The sequence below is a fragment of the Salvelinus fontinalis genome, chromosome 18, assembly GCF_029448725.1.
Source record: "Salvelinus fontinalis isolate EN_2023a chromosome 18, ASM2944872v1, whole genome shotgun sequence".
Classification (NCBI taxonomy): Eukaryota; Metazoa; Chordata; class Actinopteri; order Salmoniformes; family Salmonidae; genus Salvelinus; species Salvelinus fontinalis.
The window spans coordinates 50,580,283-50,598,646 of NC_074682.1; the positions used below are offsets into that span (position 1 = coordinate 50,580,283).

General features: G+C 43.8%; 1 protein-coding gene across 1 annotated transcript; it reads right to left on the reverse strand.

The window, feature by feature from the left end:
- Nucleotides 1-3,797: 3,797 nt before the first annotated feature.
- Nucleotides 3,798-17,626, reverse strand: znfx1 (zinc finger, NFX1-type containing 1). The gene is made up of 16 exons (XM_055869748.1): nt 17,232-17,626; nt 16,171-16,255; nt 15,807-16,079; nt 14,752-15,767; nt 14,350-14,636; nt 13,768-14,000; nt 12,655-12,786; nt 11,983-12,131; nt 11,456-11,599; nt 11,003-11,120; nt 9,389-9,615; nt 9,010-9,149; nt 8,136-8,436; nt 7,052-7,162; nt 6,850-6,945; nt 3,798-6,645 (listed from the first exon to the last, which is right to left on the reverse strand). Exons 2-16 carry the CDS (start codon nt 16,229-16,231, stop codon nt 4,192-4,194), a joined length of 5,742 nt encoding a protein of 1,913 aa, XP_055725723.1. The 5' UTR covers nt 16,232-16,255; nt 17,232-17,626; the 3' UTR covers nt 3,798-4,191.
- Between the last annotated feature and the right edge of the window lie 738 nt (nt 17,627-18,364).

Consider the following 18,364-nt stretch of genomic DNA (forward strand, 5'->3'; position numbering starts at 1 on the left):
ACAGTTTGGGCTGTGTTTTGTAATATTCCCTTTTTGGAAAGAACAAATTATGAGAATTTTCCCCCAATTCTTTCCTTCAGTGTCACGTCCGTTGTTGGAATGAGACCAAGGCGCAGCGTGGTAAGCGTACATCTTTCTTTATTTTGATGAACACCAAAAAAACAACAAAAGATAAACAAACGTAACGTTCTGAGGTCTACACAGTAACTGTACAAAAACAAGATCCCACAATGTAAGGTGGGAAAAAGGGCTGCCTTAGTATGATCCCCAATCAGAGATAACGATAAACAGCTCCCTCTGATTGGGAACCATACTAGGCCAACAAAGAAATAAAAAAACTAGAATGCCCACCCAAATCACACCCCCTAACCAAATAGAGAAGTAAAAAGGCTATCTAAAGTCAGGGCGTGACACTCAGAGCCGTGCCAAGACGTGTTACAATTAGATGGACATAACACCCTACATCAGGACAGACATAGTTATTGCACTTTGTAGCGTCATAAGTTTTAATTGCTCCTGTCATAATTGACTAACATCTCTTCTCCCCCAGAGAACAGCAGAAAGACGTGTTGCTGCATGTCTATTGAATTCTAATGTGGCTTATTAACAAATGATACTGAGCTGAATCCGTAAGGGCTAAAGCAAGAGAAGAAAATTAGATATTGGAATCTGGAGCGGAAGAGAAGGGCCAGTTACAAAGAGAACCATACAGACAGTAAAATGAGGGGGTAAAATTAAATCAGAGAAATTGAAGAGGAGGGCGGTGATGCCTATTTCAGCGGTTATCCATTGGAGAGGGGAGAATAATAGTTGATTAAGTCAGTGGGCTCACTCCTTCCCCACTCCTAAACTCTATCTCTCTACATCTCCACTAGGAGCTGAGCTACATGGTGAACATAGACCCAGAGTGATGGGGAGAATTGGGGCCTCTGATCACTAACCACTTTTTCAGGGGAGAATACGACCCAAGAGGCCCTGGGTACTTTCAGCAAAAACAGCTTTTCACCTTACGTAATGCTGGGGTGAAAACTCTTGATATATTCAGTATCTTAAGTTATTACGCATACATTTAAACCCCTTCCCTCCCAAACGTATGTAATCTCGTAAGTGCACATGTTAACATCCCTGTGCACCTATCTCCAGGGCAGTACACAGTAGTAGCTAGCAATATCAGGCTTTATTACAATATCAAAAGCTTTGTGATTTGTAAAGTAACGAATGGACAGGAGAAACCTGAACGTATCAGCACTCCTCTGTGATGTTTGATACGGCCCAGATACGAGTTAATGGATGACTATTATTGGAATAACATTATAATAACAAACAGGCAATATCAAACCATGTACTCAATGCAAAAACTAAGGCATATGCTAAAAATACATCAGATATTTACAGTATCTGGTTAAAAGGATTAGAAAATGCGTTGTAAATATGCAATTCACATTTTCTATAAAGGTTTGATGGTGTTTTTAAGTGAATTTCAAAGTTACGGACCTTTCAGCGTTCCGAACGACCTCCAACGACCTCTATTCTAATGGCCCACTGTAATACATTGATTTTATACGCCGCTTTTCTCTCTTTTCTTTCAAAACATCCATTTCGGGTGTTTTGCAGCACCTTGCATCACTTTATGATGATATTAGATGATACTTTAAGCAAACTGTCTGTGTCATTCATCGAATGGGAACCGTGCTGCACAAGTACAATAGATAAGGGAGTCATTTGGATGACAGTAGGCCTACTGAAAATGAATTACAGGTTATCATACATGTCTCCTCAGTCTTCATGCATGTCACATGTTTACACAGATTCAGTGATTTAGATCTGATCTTGTTAAGCTTCTTCATTAATCACACCTGGCCAGAACATGAGATGAGAATGCAACACAGCTAGCTACTGTCTGTTCCTCGCCTGCGGTGGATTCTCATTCTCAGTTCTGGTTTGATGCCTCAAACCAGTACTTGACTTGGACTGAAATAGGCTCGGGTACTCATTTTGGGTGCCGGTACTGTTTATATTTAGGTGCAGGAGCTTCACAATACTTTTGAGCTAATATTCTATAAGGGGAAGTCAAGCAGTAAAACATTTGAGGTGCCCGGTACTCAGCTCAGGTGAGCTCCTGTCCAAGTCAAGCACTGCCTCAAACTCTGTCTTCACTACACAATATTATACAGGATAGTAAGGTGTTGAACACGACATTCAAAGACAACAGATTAGGTCTATGGAAAAATCTATACAAAGTCACTTTCATATAATGGGTAGCCTAACCACTGAAATACATGTATAAGACTGAATGAATCCACCTCTCCTGCTGTCGCTGCATGATCAGTGTCTCCTCAACCCAACCGTAACCATGCCTTCATTTAGTTACCGCTTAAAGGCGCGCACTAGAATCCGTCTCTCACTGAAGTAACGGTTACATCTGTGCCACTTAAGTGGCTCTGTTCTCCCCATTAAGCACAATGACAGTGATTCATTGTCATGAAAAATACTGATTTTGGCCTCTCTAACTCATGCGCTTCAATTGAACCCTCCTCTAATCTCAATCGTCCTTGAAAGACAGTCCAATCAGCTAAGGAAGTCAGACAGATTTTTTTAAGGGAATTTGACGTGACAGATGAGCCTGCAGGCCCCTTAGGATGTTACCATTTTTCTGCAGTGCCTCCTTCAGTCCAAGTCTGTCTCTGAAACCGAAACACCATAAATACTGACAGCATGACATTCATGGTTTCAAATTTGCTCTTTTTTGTCCCCCTATCCTGACACTACAGTTTTCTTTTCTTACTGCAGAGAACACAGTTTGCATTAGAGCTGGGTTTGTGACAAGGCTACATTCATCATGTAATAAAGTGATGCAAACTGCTGCAAAACGTCCTAAATGGATGTCAGCCCCGAATTCCACGAATTTGAGGTTGTTTAGGGTCTTGCTGTTTCACGGCCAAGAATGTTATGTTTGAAATTCCAGTGATGTTTTATTATTGGCCAGCTAGCCGTGTGTCATGTTTTGACTAAGTGCAAGAAACTTGCTGATCCTGCCATGCAGTTTATAATTCTGCAAATCCATGCAGCTTATAATACTGCAAATCCATGCAGCCTTGGGATCCTATCTAGATGATGCATAAAGGGTGTTTGTCATCTTTATAACTTCAGATGTTTAGGTGTACGGTGTGTGTGTGTCTCTCACATCTATCCGACTCACGGTCCTGATGTTCCCTACACCTGCAGTTTGTGATAAGATGACAGAACCCTGTCCAGAAACAACCTTTAGTACCTAAACCAAGCACCTGTGTAGATCTGAGAGGATTAGATAAGTATAAGAAATGTGGGACAAAATCCTCCCAACCTATCTGAGGGCAAGGTAAAGCTACTACCATACTGCTTACACCTAGACTTTTTATTGATTTAGGGAGAAGGAACTAAGGGTTGTCTCTGGACAGGGCCATAGGACTAGCCACACCAAGTCAAACACCTCCACCCTGCCACCTGACAATCACTTACAGCTTAGGGCCAACTACACTATAGTTCACAAAATGCTCAGAAAATGTATTCAACTGATAAACAAAGTAGGCCTATACTAATTTAAATAATGGGCAATGTCAAAGACACAATGTGGAGTTTCAGTTTAATCCCCCCAATATATTTGTGTATATTAGTTACGTTTACAGTGTTTTCTTATCATACCAGAGTTAGTGTTGTGTTTCAGACCCTTTATCATATTCATTTATTTTGAGTTTCTCAGTTAGCTGAATCACAATTGTGTATGTATGTGTGCGTTAGAAAATCCATTTTCAAATATATGGGATCATCTCAGATTTGTTTATTAGAAAAAAACATATTGCACATCTCAAGCCAACTCTTTGTTAAATTAACAATACACTGCTGCCATCTATTGGTGGGACTGGAAAAATACACACAGGTGTCTAAATGTTGAGGCCCAACAATCCTGCCTAAACATTTGCATAATTCATAATTGTACATTGGAGTGATATCACTTTTTTTTTTAATTATAAGAAGAAGAAGAAATATTATATTCACAAAGCAGATTGATTTCATCACATTCAATGAATCATTTACAGTCATTTCAGCATTTAAGTAGATCAATTGATACAGCAACGCTTTCTGGAGTGCAAATTATGATAACTGTCACATCGGTCATGAAGTCACAAATTAAACAGAGAAAATAATCTGTTTTTAATCAGCAAGGTTCATCAGACCAAAGTTCAGCATGTTGTTACCTTCGGACCACGCAGCGTGTTGTGCCCCATCCATCTCTGATGCCACTCTGTTGCCACTTGCCAGAGCATGGTGTGCTCCACCAATCATAGCATTGCACTCTGGGCAGTTACGGCTCATCATGGCGCCTCCACAATCTCCGATGGCATAGACGTGACCATTGGGGCAGGAGTACCAGTGGCCTTTAGGCAAACTCATGGCTGAGAGTATCATCTTTCGTTCATCATCACTGATCCCCAGGCCAGAGCTTGGTAGCTTTTCAGCCAAGTCTTTCAGTGCCTGCTTTACCAAGTCCTCGTCTTGCAGAGTAAATGGCTGCATTCTTTCCAGAACTTCCCTTATGGCTGTGACCTCAGCCTGAACCTTGACCCCACGACCTGTGTCCTTACCCATCTTGCAGCGGGTGTTGAGCTCGGCCAAAAAGGACAGCCTCTGTAGCTCGCTCTGCAGATCAGAAGCCTGCTGCTCAGAGAACTTCTGGTTACAATCCATCAGCCACCTCAGGAACTCTTCGACTTTCTCATCAAAGTGGAAAGCTTCCCCACTTGACATGTGCTGGCTACTAATCTTCAGCAACTTGCCAACTCTCTCAAGGGAGGCCATCTTGTTTTCCGTGATCCACAGTTCCTTAGCTGTGAGGTGGGAGGCACTTAGTTTTTTCCTGATCTGTATGTACTCCGTCGGAAGATACACTTGCAAGTCCTCCTTGTCAATCCATTGCTGCTTAAGGACCGCCTTTTGCGCCTCAATATCTGACTGTGCTCCATTAATCTTCTCCTTCACTTTCTCAATTACCGCCAGACTCCGGTTGACGTAAGCCCCATACCTAAGATTCCTGCGGATGGGAGTGCGACACCTGGGGCACTCCTTTAACTTTACTGCAAGCTGCTCCTCGGTAGCCTGCTGATTGTCATCCATCCCCATGTATTTGTCCATGGACGTGGACTCAAAGATGTGTCGGCAGTCCTCCAGCTGAATAAAGCAGGCCTCAGCATCGTCCTCCGTACCAAAGAAGATCTCCATAACATCCTCGTGGTGGCAAACACGGCACTTGTTGGGGCAGGGGTCTCCACACAGGCCGATGCAGGGGTGTCCACACGGCAAGGTTTTGGTGCAGGGTTGGGTGCATGGTGGACGGTCACAAGGCTCATGGCAGAGCTTGCTGCAGCCCTGGTGAGGACACTGCCAGGCACAGGGCTCTATGCAGGGGGCACAGGGCTGGCCGCAGGGCTTCCTACAGGCACTGTGGATGCAGCGATTCTCACAGCGGTTTGGACAGGGAGGGCAGTCACGTGTACAGGGCTCCCGACACTTGTGGGAGCAGACTAGGAGCTTATCACATCGGTGGAAACAGCCCACGTGGAAGCGGCCCTGGTGGCACCTCTGGCAGGAACCAGGACAGGGGTGGCCACACTTCAAAATATGTTTGCAAGGTGCCCTGCAGTCCGGCTGTACTGTAGATCTCCTATAATGACAGGGACCTTCTTGCTTGTGTCCACACTTGAGCTCCAAGGTGACTGTTGCCATGCAGGTGGTGGTGCAGGACTCCCCACACACTGTGGCACATAGATGGCCACACACCAGCTTCTTCTGACAGGGCTCCTGGCACACAAATCGCTCTGGAGCCTGATGACAGGGCACCATCTGCTTGTGCTGGCACCGCGGTACGATTTTCTCTACCCGCGAAAGGCAGTCGGTAGGGCACTTCTGGTAGCACAGAAGTTGACATCGATGCCCCAGCTCACAGAGGACCTTCTGGCACTTCTTGTTACATGTGTACTTCTTGTGCTCTTGGTCGTACGGGTGGCAAGCACTGGAGCACACGTGACCACAATTCAAGCGGAACTCGCAGGGCAGGTTGCAGCCTCCCTCAGGAGCATGTTTGAAGTCGTCTCCGCAGAATGCTTTAATGTGTCGCTCAGGGTGGTTTTGGCAGCACAGTGTCAGGGCAGGGCCCACTTGGTCTTTCTCTCGCAGTGTGTGCAGGATGTTGCTCCAAAGCTTGACCTTTCCCAACATGGCCATGTTTCCAATGCAGTAGAGACCCTTCTTAGCCCGTGACAGGGCCACACAGACGCGGTTGGGGATGTTCAAGAAGCCCACCTTCCCCTCTTTGTTACTTCGAACCAGCGACAGCAGGACAATATCATTCTCCTCTCCTTGGTATTTGTCAACAACATGAACTTTGACCCCATTGAACTCTTTGGCTGGCATGAGTTTGCGCAGACAGTGGAGTTGGCCAGTGTAAGTGGTGAGGATGGTGATCTGGGACGGCTGGTATTCCTGTAATAGGAGGTAGCGACACAACGCTACCACGAAGAGGGCCTCGTGGAGGTTCTGGCGACTCTTTCCATCCCTGATCTCCTCCTCCGGGTAGGTATGCTCCACAAAGAACATGTTGGAGAGAAGACCCTACAAGAAAACAGGGAGGTGAATACAACGGTTATTGGACGACAACTCACTTCTAAAGCCTCCACATGTATTGTGCTTTATTAATGGTTCATTGAATTGACCACATGCTGAAATGGATTGATATTCAGTATACAGTACACTTTAAATGCACTCCTGCAAGGAGGGTAACTACCATGTAAAAAGTCTCTGAAAGCATTAACGAACCTTAACATTGTCATAGTTCATCACTGAGGGGTGGTTCTCTAGCTCAGAGTAGATGTGCGGGACCAGGAGACGGGCGATGTCTGGCCTCATGCGATGCTGTGCGGGGATAGACCCAGAGTTAGAGGATTGGTCAATGGACAATGAAGAACAAGGGTAATTGGTTTATCCATATACACTTTCCCTTTAGATTCCCCACACGTACCTGGTAGTTAAGTCTGACGTATGGAAAGTCCATCTTGATCAGCCTCTCAAACATGGACACTTCAAGATTGAAGTTCTTGGCCAGTTCGAACACTGTTGCACTGGGCCGGAGCTAGGGACACAATGAGCTACATAAGTACCCCTATAAGTACCGCTGAAGCCCAAGAGAGGATGGAATGGACCACCTCATTTTAACACTTTTAGACAACATCTCCTCAACTCTAGTATTTGTTGTTGAACACTGTTTTTCCAGAACCTGCCCACTAAAGATGAACATTTGCCGTTCGACTAAATCACATTTACAGAAATGCTGATTAATGTGCATTGGCCCTCTCAAATCAATGTAATAAAGTAAAATAAAGAGTACGAAGAGTATACAGTATTTGAAAATAAAAACTCACAGTTTTGCTATCCTATCTTGTTTTCCTGCTTCTTTTCAGTTGTTAATGTGTGTCTGCTTTATTTAGGGGACAGGGTAAGAATGTATGTGGGAAAGATACAAAACATTCTCAAATAATGTGAATTATTGTACTCAGTTTGTTTCTGCCTGACTGTGTTAGATTTCAACCACTAACTTTTGATTAATAGCACTTCAAAGCCAAAGCTTTTTTTTTCTCATAGAAAGTGTGATCCACCTACACAAAAGCAAAGTGCACATCTCAAGAATACCAGCTTTGAATAAAAGTGGATTATATTGAACTGAGTAAAATATGTGATATTCCCAGAGTGCCTTAGCTTTTTCACTCAGAGCTAAAAGGAACAAGTCAAGTTATGTAAGACCTTATAGCTGGGTGAACTCTCCGTTTAGCCCCAAGCAGAGTTGGAAGTTGATTGCAATTAAATAAGAAATTAAAATGACCATGGACTTTCAATCGACAAATGCCCAGTTACATTAGGACCAATTTTACATTAGGAGCAATGTTCAAGTCAATTTTACATTAGGAGCAATTTTAAGTCAATTGTACATTAGGAGCAATTTTAAGTCAATTGTACATGAGGAGAAATTTCCATGTCCAATTCAATCCCTGGATTTAGTGGCATAACAGTAGGGAGTTGACCATGCCTGACCAATGAGTGTCCAGTACCTGTTGGTGGTCTCCAATGAGAATGAGGTGCTGGCAGGCTTGGCTCAGAGTGGTGATGGTGTGGGCCTCCAGTACCTCTGCTGCCTCTTCCACGATCACTAGGCGGGGGCGCACTTCCTGCAAAGCTTTGCGCCATCTAGCAGCCCCCGTGGTCGTCATGCCGATGACCTTGGCGTCCTTCAGGACACATAAGTCCTCACGGAGACGAATCTCAGCCAGACGCTCGGCAGCGTCCTGATAGTCCTGCTCTGCCTGCTGGGCTCGCATACGCAGCTCCGTCCGATAACGCCCCACCCATAACCTGTGAACACAGAGCAGCATCAGATGAGGTCATTGGTAACATTTCACGGTAAGGCCACTAATAGTCTACATACGCAGGTCATAAAACTAACATACTTCCTATAGAAAAGTTGTGTTTACCTGACATAACCCTGTCACAATCAAATTCTGAATATCTGAGATTCGTAGATAATGCGTAGAGCAGAATCCTTTATACCTTGTTTGATTTACTGAGTCAATCTAACACACTGGAGATGTGACAATTTCTTTATTGCATAATCCCAAATTGCTTTTTGGCTGGCACACAACTGTACCTTGCACTGGTCTTTTCCCCAGTCAGATCAAAACATGCGTCACTTAAGGTGGCACAGTCAATCGCACACCTGTGTGGTTTGAGTGGTCATGACAACTGTGCACTTTGCACAAACTAAGCACAGTTACATTGCCAGGGTGACAGAAACTTGTAGAGGTGAGGGGTTCAGTGCATGCATCTATTGAGATACATTTTCTCAGTAATTAGTTGACATAATTATGCACAATGGGAATATACGCTCTCGCAGTCTGGCGTTGCCTAGGGGATGAGAGGGACTATTACCGGTACAGTCTCCATCTGTCTGGCAGACTAAGAGTCCACACATCCAGAATGGTGTCTACCTCATCTTCACTCATGGCTGAGCTGCTGCCCAGCTCTCTCCTAATACGATGTTTCATCTTCCTCTTCTGCACCCGCTGCATCTGCGCACACAGAGAGATACACCTCAGACTTTTCAAATAACATCAACTATACCTTTAACTCAGCACCTGTCTTTCTGCCATACTCCTGAGCTTAATACTGTGAATATGAAGCATGAGGTTGTCATTTTAAATCAATGAGCAGCTAAATTGGTTTGTGATTCACATATTGTATGATGCAATGTGTTTTGGCTATATTGCTATACAATTAGTTTGGATCAAAGCACATTGTAGGTTCTCACCTCCCAGCCTTCTTCACTCTGCTCTGCATGTATCTGAGTGTTCTCCAGGTTCATAGCCAGCATCATTTCCGCCATATCCCTGACTGTCTCCTCCATCTTTCTTCGATCATCATCGTGACTATGATGCATGTCTGAGACTTCTACAAAGCGTTCCGCCTGGATCAGGTCTGCCTCCTCCGCTATCTCGATCAGGTCCTCCTCCTCCTCATCTTCGTCCATTTCCCCATCTATCACCAAACAGAGAGGGTAAAATGGGTGAGAAGTGAGGAGTTTCTAACTTCTATTTCTAGTAGTTCTCTCAATAGTCACTTTAATAATGTTTACATATTTTGCATTACTCATCTCATATGTATATACTGTATTCTATCCTATTCTACTGTATCTTAGTCAATGCCGCTCTGACATTGCTCGCCCAAATATTTATATATTCTTAATTCTATTCCTTTACTTTATATTTGTGTGTATTGTTGTGAAATTGTTAGATATTACTTGTTAGATATTACTGCACTGTCGGAGCTAGAAACACAAGCATTTTGCTACACCCACAAAAACATCTGCTGAACACGTGTATGTGACAAATAACATTTGATTCGATGAACTCTGAACTCTGCTTCACCCAATATAGTTTCAGGATCAAAGGGAGTTTTAAAGAAAACATAAAGAGTTCAAAAGATACAGCAGACTACTAGCTAGCTATGTGAATTACAGCCATAATATATTCACAAGCAATGTTGACAAATACAAGCCCACAAGGAGAAGCACTTTTTTAACTCTGTGTAACGGATGTGAAATGGCTAGCTAGTTAGCGGGTACGCGCTAGTAGCGTTTCAATCAGTTACGTCACTTGCTCTGAAACCTATTAGTAGTGTTGCCCCTTGCTCTGCAAGGGCCGCGGCTTTTGCGGAGCGATGGGTAACGACGCTTCGTGGGTGTCAGTTGTTGATATGTGCAGAGGGTCCCTGGTTCGCGCCCGTGTCGGGGCGAGGGGACGGTCTAAAGTTATACTGTTGCATCTGCATTCTTGGGAAAGGGCTCGTAAATTAAACATTTTACGGTAAAGTCTACACCTGTTGTATTCAGAGCATGTGACAAATACTATTTGATTTTGCTCTGCATCTGTTCCAGTTATGTCTGTCTGATCATGTTGTGTCTCGTCTACTGTGAGGATTATGGAATTTTGAGTAACAATGAATTGTCATGCACGGTTATTATTACATTGTTTAAAAAAAACTACTTATAATGCATTATAACCCATCTTTGAAAACAAGTTACAACATACTGTACCTAATGAATACAACACAGCTTTGGGGACACCCCTGTTGCTTGGAACTTTTGGAAATTAAGTTTCTCCTCCCGACCGTGCCGTTCTGTTCATATAATGATTACCAACTTTACCCACTTCATGTAAAACAAAATGTAACTGCTATTGGGTAAACTATATCTACTTAAATATAAAGGTGAATCCCCCTTCTACTGAAAATAATGTAGTAAGAAGATTATGACAATAATTGTTTTATAGTTCAGGGTTATTGTCCATAATTGTCAGTTACTAGATTATACAATAACTGTTCCAGCCCTATGTCTTCGTTCGGTGGTACTGCAGTGGCTTCTCACCTGCATTGTCATTTTGAGGATGTGGTGTCCTCTGCTGGAAGGAAGTGGAACCTAACCCCAGCCACTCCATTATCATAGACGGCTTCTTCCCACCATAGCTCTCAAAACCATCCAGTGCCTGAGGAAAAGTACATATCAAGAGTAAGTACTGTCTCCACTCTGGCCAATAGCAGATTATCACAGTTCAAGATCGAATCATAAAGCTTTTCTGGGAATGTCTATTTTGTTTACATGAATCTTAAGCCTTGTATATAAGCAGTAGGGGTTATCGTCCTCATTGTAGTTATCCTATATGACATCAACATAGTTCTAGAAGTAGCAGAGGTGGTGGAACTATGAGTTATAGTCATAGCAGTAGTCACCAGTCTGATAGTGGTAACTGTAGCAGTTCGGACAGACGGCTAATAATCTACTAATTGATCTTTATATTTGACAGTGGTATCAACGACTCACAGGCTGGAGGGACAGGCTATCCCAGTGCTCCTCTGAGATGAACCTTTGAAGGAACTGTTCCCTTAGAATGCCTCGCAGACTGCACTCCAGCTGCACAGACTGAGTCTGGATCTTAGTCTCCTCGGTCCGCAGTGCATCATAGATCTGAGAGGAAACAATATTCTGAGCATCAGTATGTGGTATCGTTTCCCAAAATGACTAGCTGAAGGGCTCTCATCTGGGACTCGTCCAATCCCAGCTGCTCCATGGGGGGCCAGGCTTCAGGATCCAGGGTGTGGAAGCGGCTGCTCTTAAACTCAGGCACCGCAATAGCAGACAGGTCATACGTATCCCCCATTGGCAGGTAGGCAGGAGGGTGGACCTCTGAGCTACATTCCACTACCCCAAAAGATATCCAACCTGGTTGTTACATTCCTGACACATACGGAAGCTGAGCTACATTGACTTCAATAGGAGTGCTCATTTACATTTTAAGACTATTTCTCAAATTTTTGCGTAACTTTCAGGTTTCCCACACTAACTCTCACCTCACTGTTGGCACGGCGAAGATGTTGTGGTAGTCTGCGGCGGAAGTCATGGGACCTTTTCAGCTCCCCCAGAGTGAAACGCTTCAGGGCCTCACTGTTGCTTCGCCCACCCACTCTTACAATACCGTCTGGTAAAAACTTGTGGATGCCTTTGGTGCACAATATTAAACAAATTGACTTGGGAATGCCTATGGTGCATAATGTTAAACAAATTAACTTGGGAATGCCTATGGTGCATAATGTTAAACAAATTAACTTGGGGATGCCTATGGTGCATAATGTTAAACAAATTAACTTGGGGATGCCTATGGTGCATAATGTTAAACAAATTAACTTGGGGATGCCTATGGTGCATAATGTTAAACAAATTAACTTGGGGATGCCTATGGTGCATAATGTTAAACAAATTAACTTGGGGATGCCTATGGTTCATAATGTTAAACAAATTAACTTGGGGATGCCTATGGTTAAACAAATGAAAAAGCTGCTGATACATATGATGACTAAAGTGCCCTTCAGAATAATATCTGGTAAAACACAAATTATGACATTTTTCAAGAATGGCTTGAGGTGGAAAATAACTGAATTCAAGAAGCAAAAATAGTGTGGGACAATCATGCATTCATATACCATACATCCATAGTTCAGTATGTCGGGCAGCAGGAGCCCTACCTTCCAGGAACTGGTCTAGAGCGTGGTTGGTATAACAAACCACCAGCATTGGGGAGGTGTCAAAGACACCTTTCCACACCTCCTGATTGGTCAAAAGAGCTTGGGCGATCTTTAGTCCTGTGTAGGTCTTCCCTGAGATTATGAGTAAGGAGAGAAAACGAATGTCCAACAGTATTATACTCCTGCAAGTCCACCAACACATGAAGCAGCATGGCATACAAATGTCAAACTTTCAGCCTAGAAATTGTACATGTAGACTACCATTCAAAAGTTTGGGGTCACTTGGAAAAGTCCTTGATTTTCAAAGAAAAGCACATTTTTGTCCATTAAAATAACATAAAATTGACGCCTCACAAGTCCGCAACTGGCAGCTTCATTAAATAGTACCCGCAAAACACCAGTCTCAACGTCAACAGTGAAGAGGTGACTCCAGGATGCTGGCCTTCTAGGCAGAGTTTCTCCGTCCAGTGTCTGTGTTCTTTTGCCCATCTTAATCTTATATTACTATTAGCCAGTATGCGATATAATAGGCAAATACATTTCTTTGCAACTCTGCTTAGAAGGCCAGCATCCCAGAGTCACCTCTTCACTGTTGTTGTTGAGACTGGTGTTTTGCAGGTACTATTTAATGAAGCTGCCAGTTGAGGACTTGTGAGGCGTCTGTTTCTCAAACAAGACACTCTAATGTACTTGTCCTCTTGCTCAGTTGTGCACCGGGGTCTCCCACTCCTCTTTCTATTCTGGTTAGAGCCAGTTTTCGCTGTTCTGTGAAGGGAGTAGTACACAGCGTTGTACGAGATCTTCAGTTTGTTAACAAGAAATATGTGGAGTGGTTGAAAAACGAGTTTTAATGACTCCAACCTAAGTGTATGTAAACTTCCGACTTCAACTGTATTCCATAAAAAACCTGCCATTTCCAGCTACAATAGTCATTTACAACATTAACAATGTCTACACTGTATTTCTGATCAATTTGATGTTGTTTTAATGGACAAAAAATTTGCTTTTCTTTCAAAAACAAGGACATTTCTAAGTGACCCCAAACTTTTGAACGGTAGTGTACATAAACATGATCTAGTTCAATATGTATGATTTTTTCTATATGTATTCCACCTGTGCCTGGGGGTCCCTGGATGATTGCCAGCTCCTTGGTGAGGGCGAGCTGAAGGGCTCTCATCTGGGACTCGTCCAATCCCAGCTGCTCCATGGTGGGCCAGGCTTCAGGATCCAGGGTGTGGAAGCGGCTGCTCTTAAACTCAGGCACCGCAATAGCAGACAGGTCATACGTATCCCCCATTGGCAGGTAGGCAGGAGGGTGGACCTCTGAGCTACATTCCACTATATACCTGCAATTTACATGTTGTCATAAATCAAATAATTTTTGTTAGTCAGAAAGTTCTCATTCTTCATTACAATAATTGGTATGCGGTAAATGTTCTGTCACAAAATATCTGCTAAATATCATCTAGCAGCTGGTGGAAGAGGTAAGTTACCCACAAACCATGTTAAGCACTTTAAGATCAGAAGTATGGAACTGTATGAACGCAATCTGCGATTCTCAATATCAGAAAAATATGGTGGAAAAAAATATTTTGCTGACTCTCCCTCATAGCATCAACACCACCGGTGCGATAGCCAGTACATACGTAGGGCTGACTAATGACTGAATTCAACAACGACAGACAGTACACCGACCTCTGGAAGGGCAGATCCTCTACTTCCAGCTCCTGCAGCCCCTCGAGGACGTAGCGGTAGGCCTCAAAGTAGGCGGTTGTCTCCACCATGAGGAAGGACTGGTGGGCCTCCACTCCGGCTAGGGCTCGCCTGCTCTCCGTTGAGAAAATGATCTGGACAAAGCCCTTCTCTAGCTCCTTGGGGTCCCGGTCTGACACAGTGGCAAACAGGAAGGTCTCAAAGTTGTCACAGGACATGCAGACCAGGGACCCGTATATCAGCCGCTTGGAGTTCTGCCAGCGGACAAACTGTGTGGGACAGAGAATAACATGAACATATATTGAATGCACTCTATTACACAATGTTGGCAAGTCTTGGTAAGTTATATTTCTTCTGTTCAAATACTCAATAGAACTGACTGACCTTAAGAGGTTTGGAGTCAAACTGGACCTTATAGGCCAAACCAGACCGGGTGCACATTGGAACCACCAGTCGCGTGTCAAAGTACACTGTGATGTCATCGAAGCGCCTCTTCCTCAAAGGAGTGTCTTTATTGCCCAGGTCCTGCTGGATCTGAAGCAGGTTCTTGATGCCCTCTCGAAGAGGTCTCACAAAGTCCTCTCGCATGAGCCGGAAGTGCGTGTCCAGGTACAGCAGTCCGCTGTCATAGCGTTTGAAGATGAGGTTGGGCCTGAGGAAGGGCCTCTGTTCCTGGTGGAACTCCTCGGGGGTGGGGTAGATGGGCAGGGTCCGGAAGTCGGCCTCCCCAGGTGGGGCGTCCTCCTGGGGGGTGATGAAGGAGTAGTTGTCCGACTTCAGAGTGCCCTCCCTGGCTCTCTCCTGGAGGTGCTCCACCAGGACCTGGATCCTCTCCAGGCTCTCCTCCGTCTGCTCCAGGACATCCACCCCCACGGCTCGCAGGCTGTTGATGACTGGTCTGAAGAGGGCCACTATCATGGACACGGCCTGGATCGAGCTAGCCGGGAATATCCTGAGCACCTCAGCGAGAAGGGTCATGATGTTGTCCAAGTGCTGGGGGTACTGTTCCCGGCGAGTGAGGTCGAACTCTGACCCCATTCCCATCACATAATGGGGCAGGATGGTTCGGAGGAATCCAGAATGCTTGATTAAGCCAGCCAAGTGCTGTAAAGTTTGACGGTCAGTTTTGGACAAGAAGGCCTTGCAGAGGACTTGGCAGAGGAGCTGAACGAGGTCCTTTCGCATCTCTCCCTCTTCGAGTAGAGCTTGCAGTCCATAACTGGAGGCAAGAGTAATGGCTATTTCTGAAGGTTCTTTCCCTGAAAGCTCCTCCAACGTTTTGTACCCCATTGGACGAACATGAGGAGCGCCACCGTCTGCAGCTCTTCCTCTCCCTTCCCCTCTCTCTCCATCTCTTCCTCTCCCCCCTCCTCTCCCTCCTCCTCTGCCTCCTCCTCTGCCTCCCACTCTTTCTCCTCCTCCTCCCCAACCCCTCGCACCCTCCCCTCCTCCTCTGCCTTCCACTCTTTCTCTTCCTCTTCCTCCCCAACCCCTCGCACCCTCCCCTCCTCCTCTTTCTCCTCCTCCTCTTCCTCCCCAACCCCTCGCACCCTCCCCTCCTCTTCCTCCCCCTGCCCTGGCATCTCGCGCTCTCCTATCCTCCCTTGGGTTCCCCCCATTAACACCTCTCCTCTCTCCCCTGGCCCCCCTACCTCTTCCCCCTCTCCCTCGGTTGGCTATACCTTCCTCTTCTCTCTGACCAGCATCAGCACCTGAGAGGCAAACAGGGAAATCTATATCAATTTAATGGAGGAAATGCCAATCATGTCTTACTTATACAAAACTAAAAATGTATCTCCTTACCTATTCTGTGATCGACATGGTTGGCTCCTCTACCTCTCCTGCCCCTGTTTGGGTTTTCCATTCAGGCTGAATTTCTATTGGTCCACTAGGACAAGAAATGAAACACAGCAAAACACATATTGAATGTTTATAACAACGGCATTAATCAATTTGTTAAAAGTTATTCCAAAACAGAGGCAAACTTAATCTTGATGCATGACTATTGTACACTGTGGTGGATGCCGTGCGCCATCTATTGGACACAGACAATTATTACGTGGACTTTTTTTTTTATAAATGTTTTATGCGGAAATGGTGTAGGTTTCATTTCTACTGAAATTACGTCACTTGGATACAGTGAATAAATTATATATATATATGACTGTTACAATCAATGTATCGAAATCAATCTGGATCCCTCAAAACCAAGGGTGAATATTTCACCCCAAAATGTCAGTGTTTTAGGACTGTCATGGAATGATGTAAATGAATAGTAAATCATTTGTATTTTATTCCGGATGCAGCTACTCTTCCTAAGGGTCCAATCACAATTACATACAATAAAACTATAACATTTCTACAATACAAACTCAATAACACAGAAAAAATAACAATATTCAAATGTGTGGTGAGTGCGTGTGTTAGCGAATCCCCCGTGTGCCTGTGTTTGTCTCGTCACAATCCGCGCTGATCCATAAAGTATAGTTTTATCCGTTTATTAAAATCTGATTCTGCTTGACTGAGTTCCAAATAGCCATGGCGCTATGTTGTACTGTGCGTTTCCCGTTGTCTGTTCTGGATTTGGGGACTGTGAAGAGACATCTGGTGGCATGTATGGACGTCTGAGCTGTGCGCTAGTCGCTTAAAACAGATAGGTCAATGATTTAAACATGTCAGTACCTCTCACAAAGACAAGCAGTGCAAATTTCGAAACAAGGAAAACGATTTGAACTGTTCCCCAAGTGTATAAACCAAGCAGTGTGACTGACGTGACATCTTATCCAGTATTGTATTTACTTGTCGAAATAGGGTGTTCATATGTGATACATTTTTATTCTACATAGTAAAATAGAATTGCTTACCTTTGCTGAACGTGTGAATATTTTTGATGGGATTTAGGGTCCAATTGCAGATTACATAAAACTTTTAAATACGCGTATTTGTTGTCTGGTTGACAGTAATGATTCGTTCTGTTACAGTCCTCGTCTCTGCGGATCAGTGTTGGAGAATTCCGTGAGCTGCTCCTTAAAATGGGCCCAGGCCTGTTCGCTGTCAGTTTCGCTTTCCAAAATGTTACGAAGTGCAAGTGAGTTAGAAATGAAACTCCACGCCATATTGTTTATCAAATATTATGTTGACAATACTTTAGTGATCTGCTGCCAGTTACGCTTTCCAAAATGATATGAATTGCAGGTGAGCCAGAAATGAAACTACACGCCCTCCTTGTTGGTACAGTATTTTAGAGAGTGATCATTTTCATGTTTACGAAAATACATGTTGAGCAATAATAAGGGGCTCTTTGTCGTCAGTATGGCTAATCATAAACACTTCTGAAGTTAAAAGATATACATAACACTGCACTCGCTCTCTCTGCTGTAGCAATTGAGCAAAGTACTTAAGTACTTTCAAGTATTTTGACTTAAGTAGTTTGTGTATCTGTACAATTTATATTATTGCCAACTTTTACTTCACTACATTCCTAAAGAAAATAATGTACTTTTTACATGACACCCAAAAGTACTGAATGCTTAGCAGGACAGGAAAATTGCCAAATTCCCACACTTATCAAGAGAACCTCCCTGGTCATCCCTACTGCCTCTGATCTGGCAGACTTACTAAACACATACATTGTTTGTTAATTATGTCTAAGTGTCGGAGTGTGCCCCTGGCTTTCCGCACTAAAAAACTATTATCTGGTTTGCATTATAAAAGGATTAAAATTACTTAAGTATATTTTAGCAAATTACATTTACTTTTGATACTTAAGTATATTTAAAACCAAATACTTTTCCTCAAGTAGCATTTTACTGGGTGACTCAATTATACTTAAGTCATTTTCTATTAAGGTATCTTTACTTTTACTCCCAAGTACAACAATTGGGTACTTTTTCAAACCACTGCAATGGAGTAGGGGCTAGCGACTGAATGAGTAGGTGTTCTAAAACTTTTGACTGGTAGTGTGTAACGGATGTGAAATGGCTAGCTAGTTAGCGGG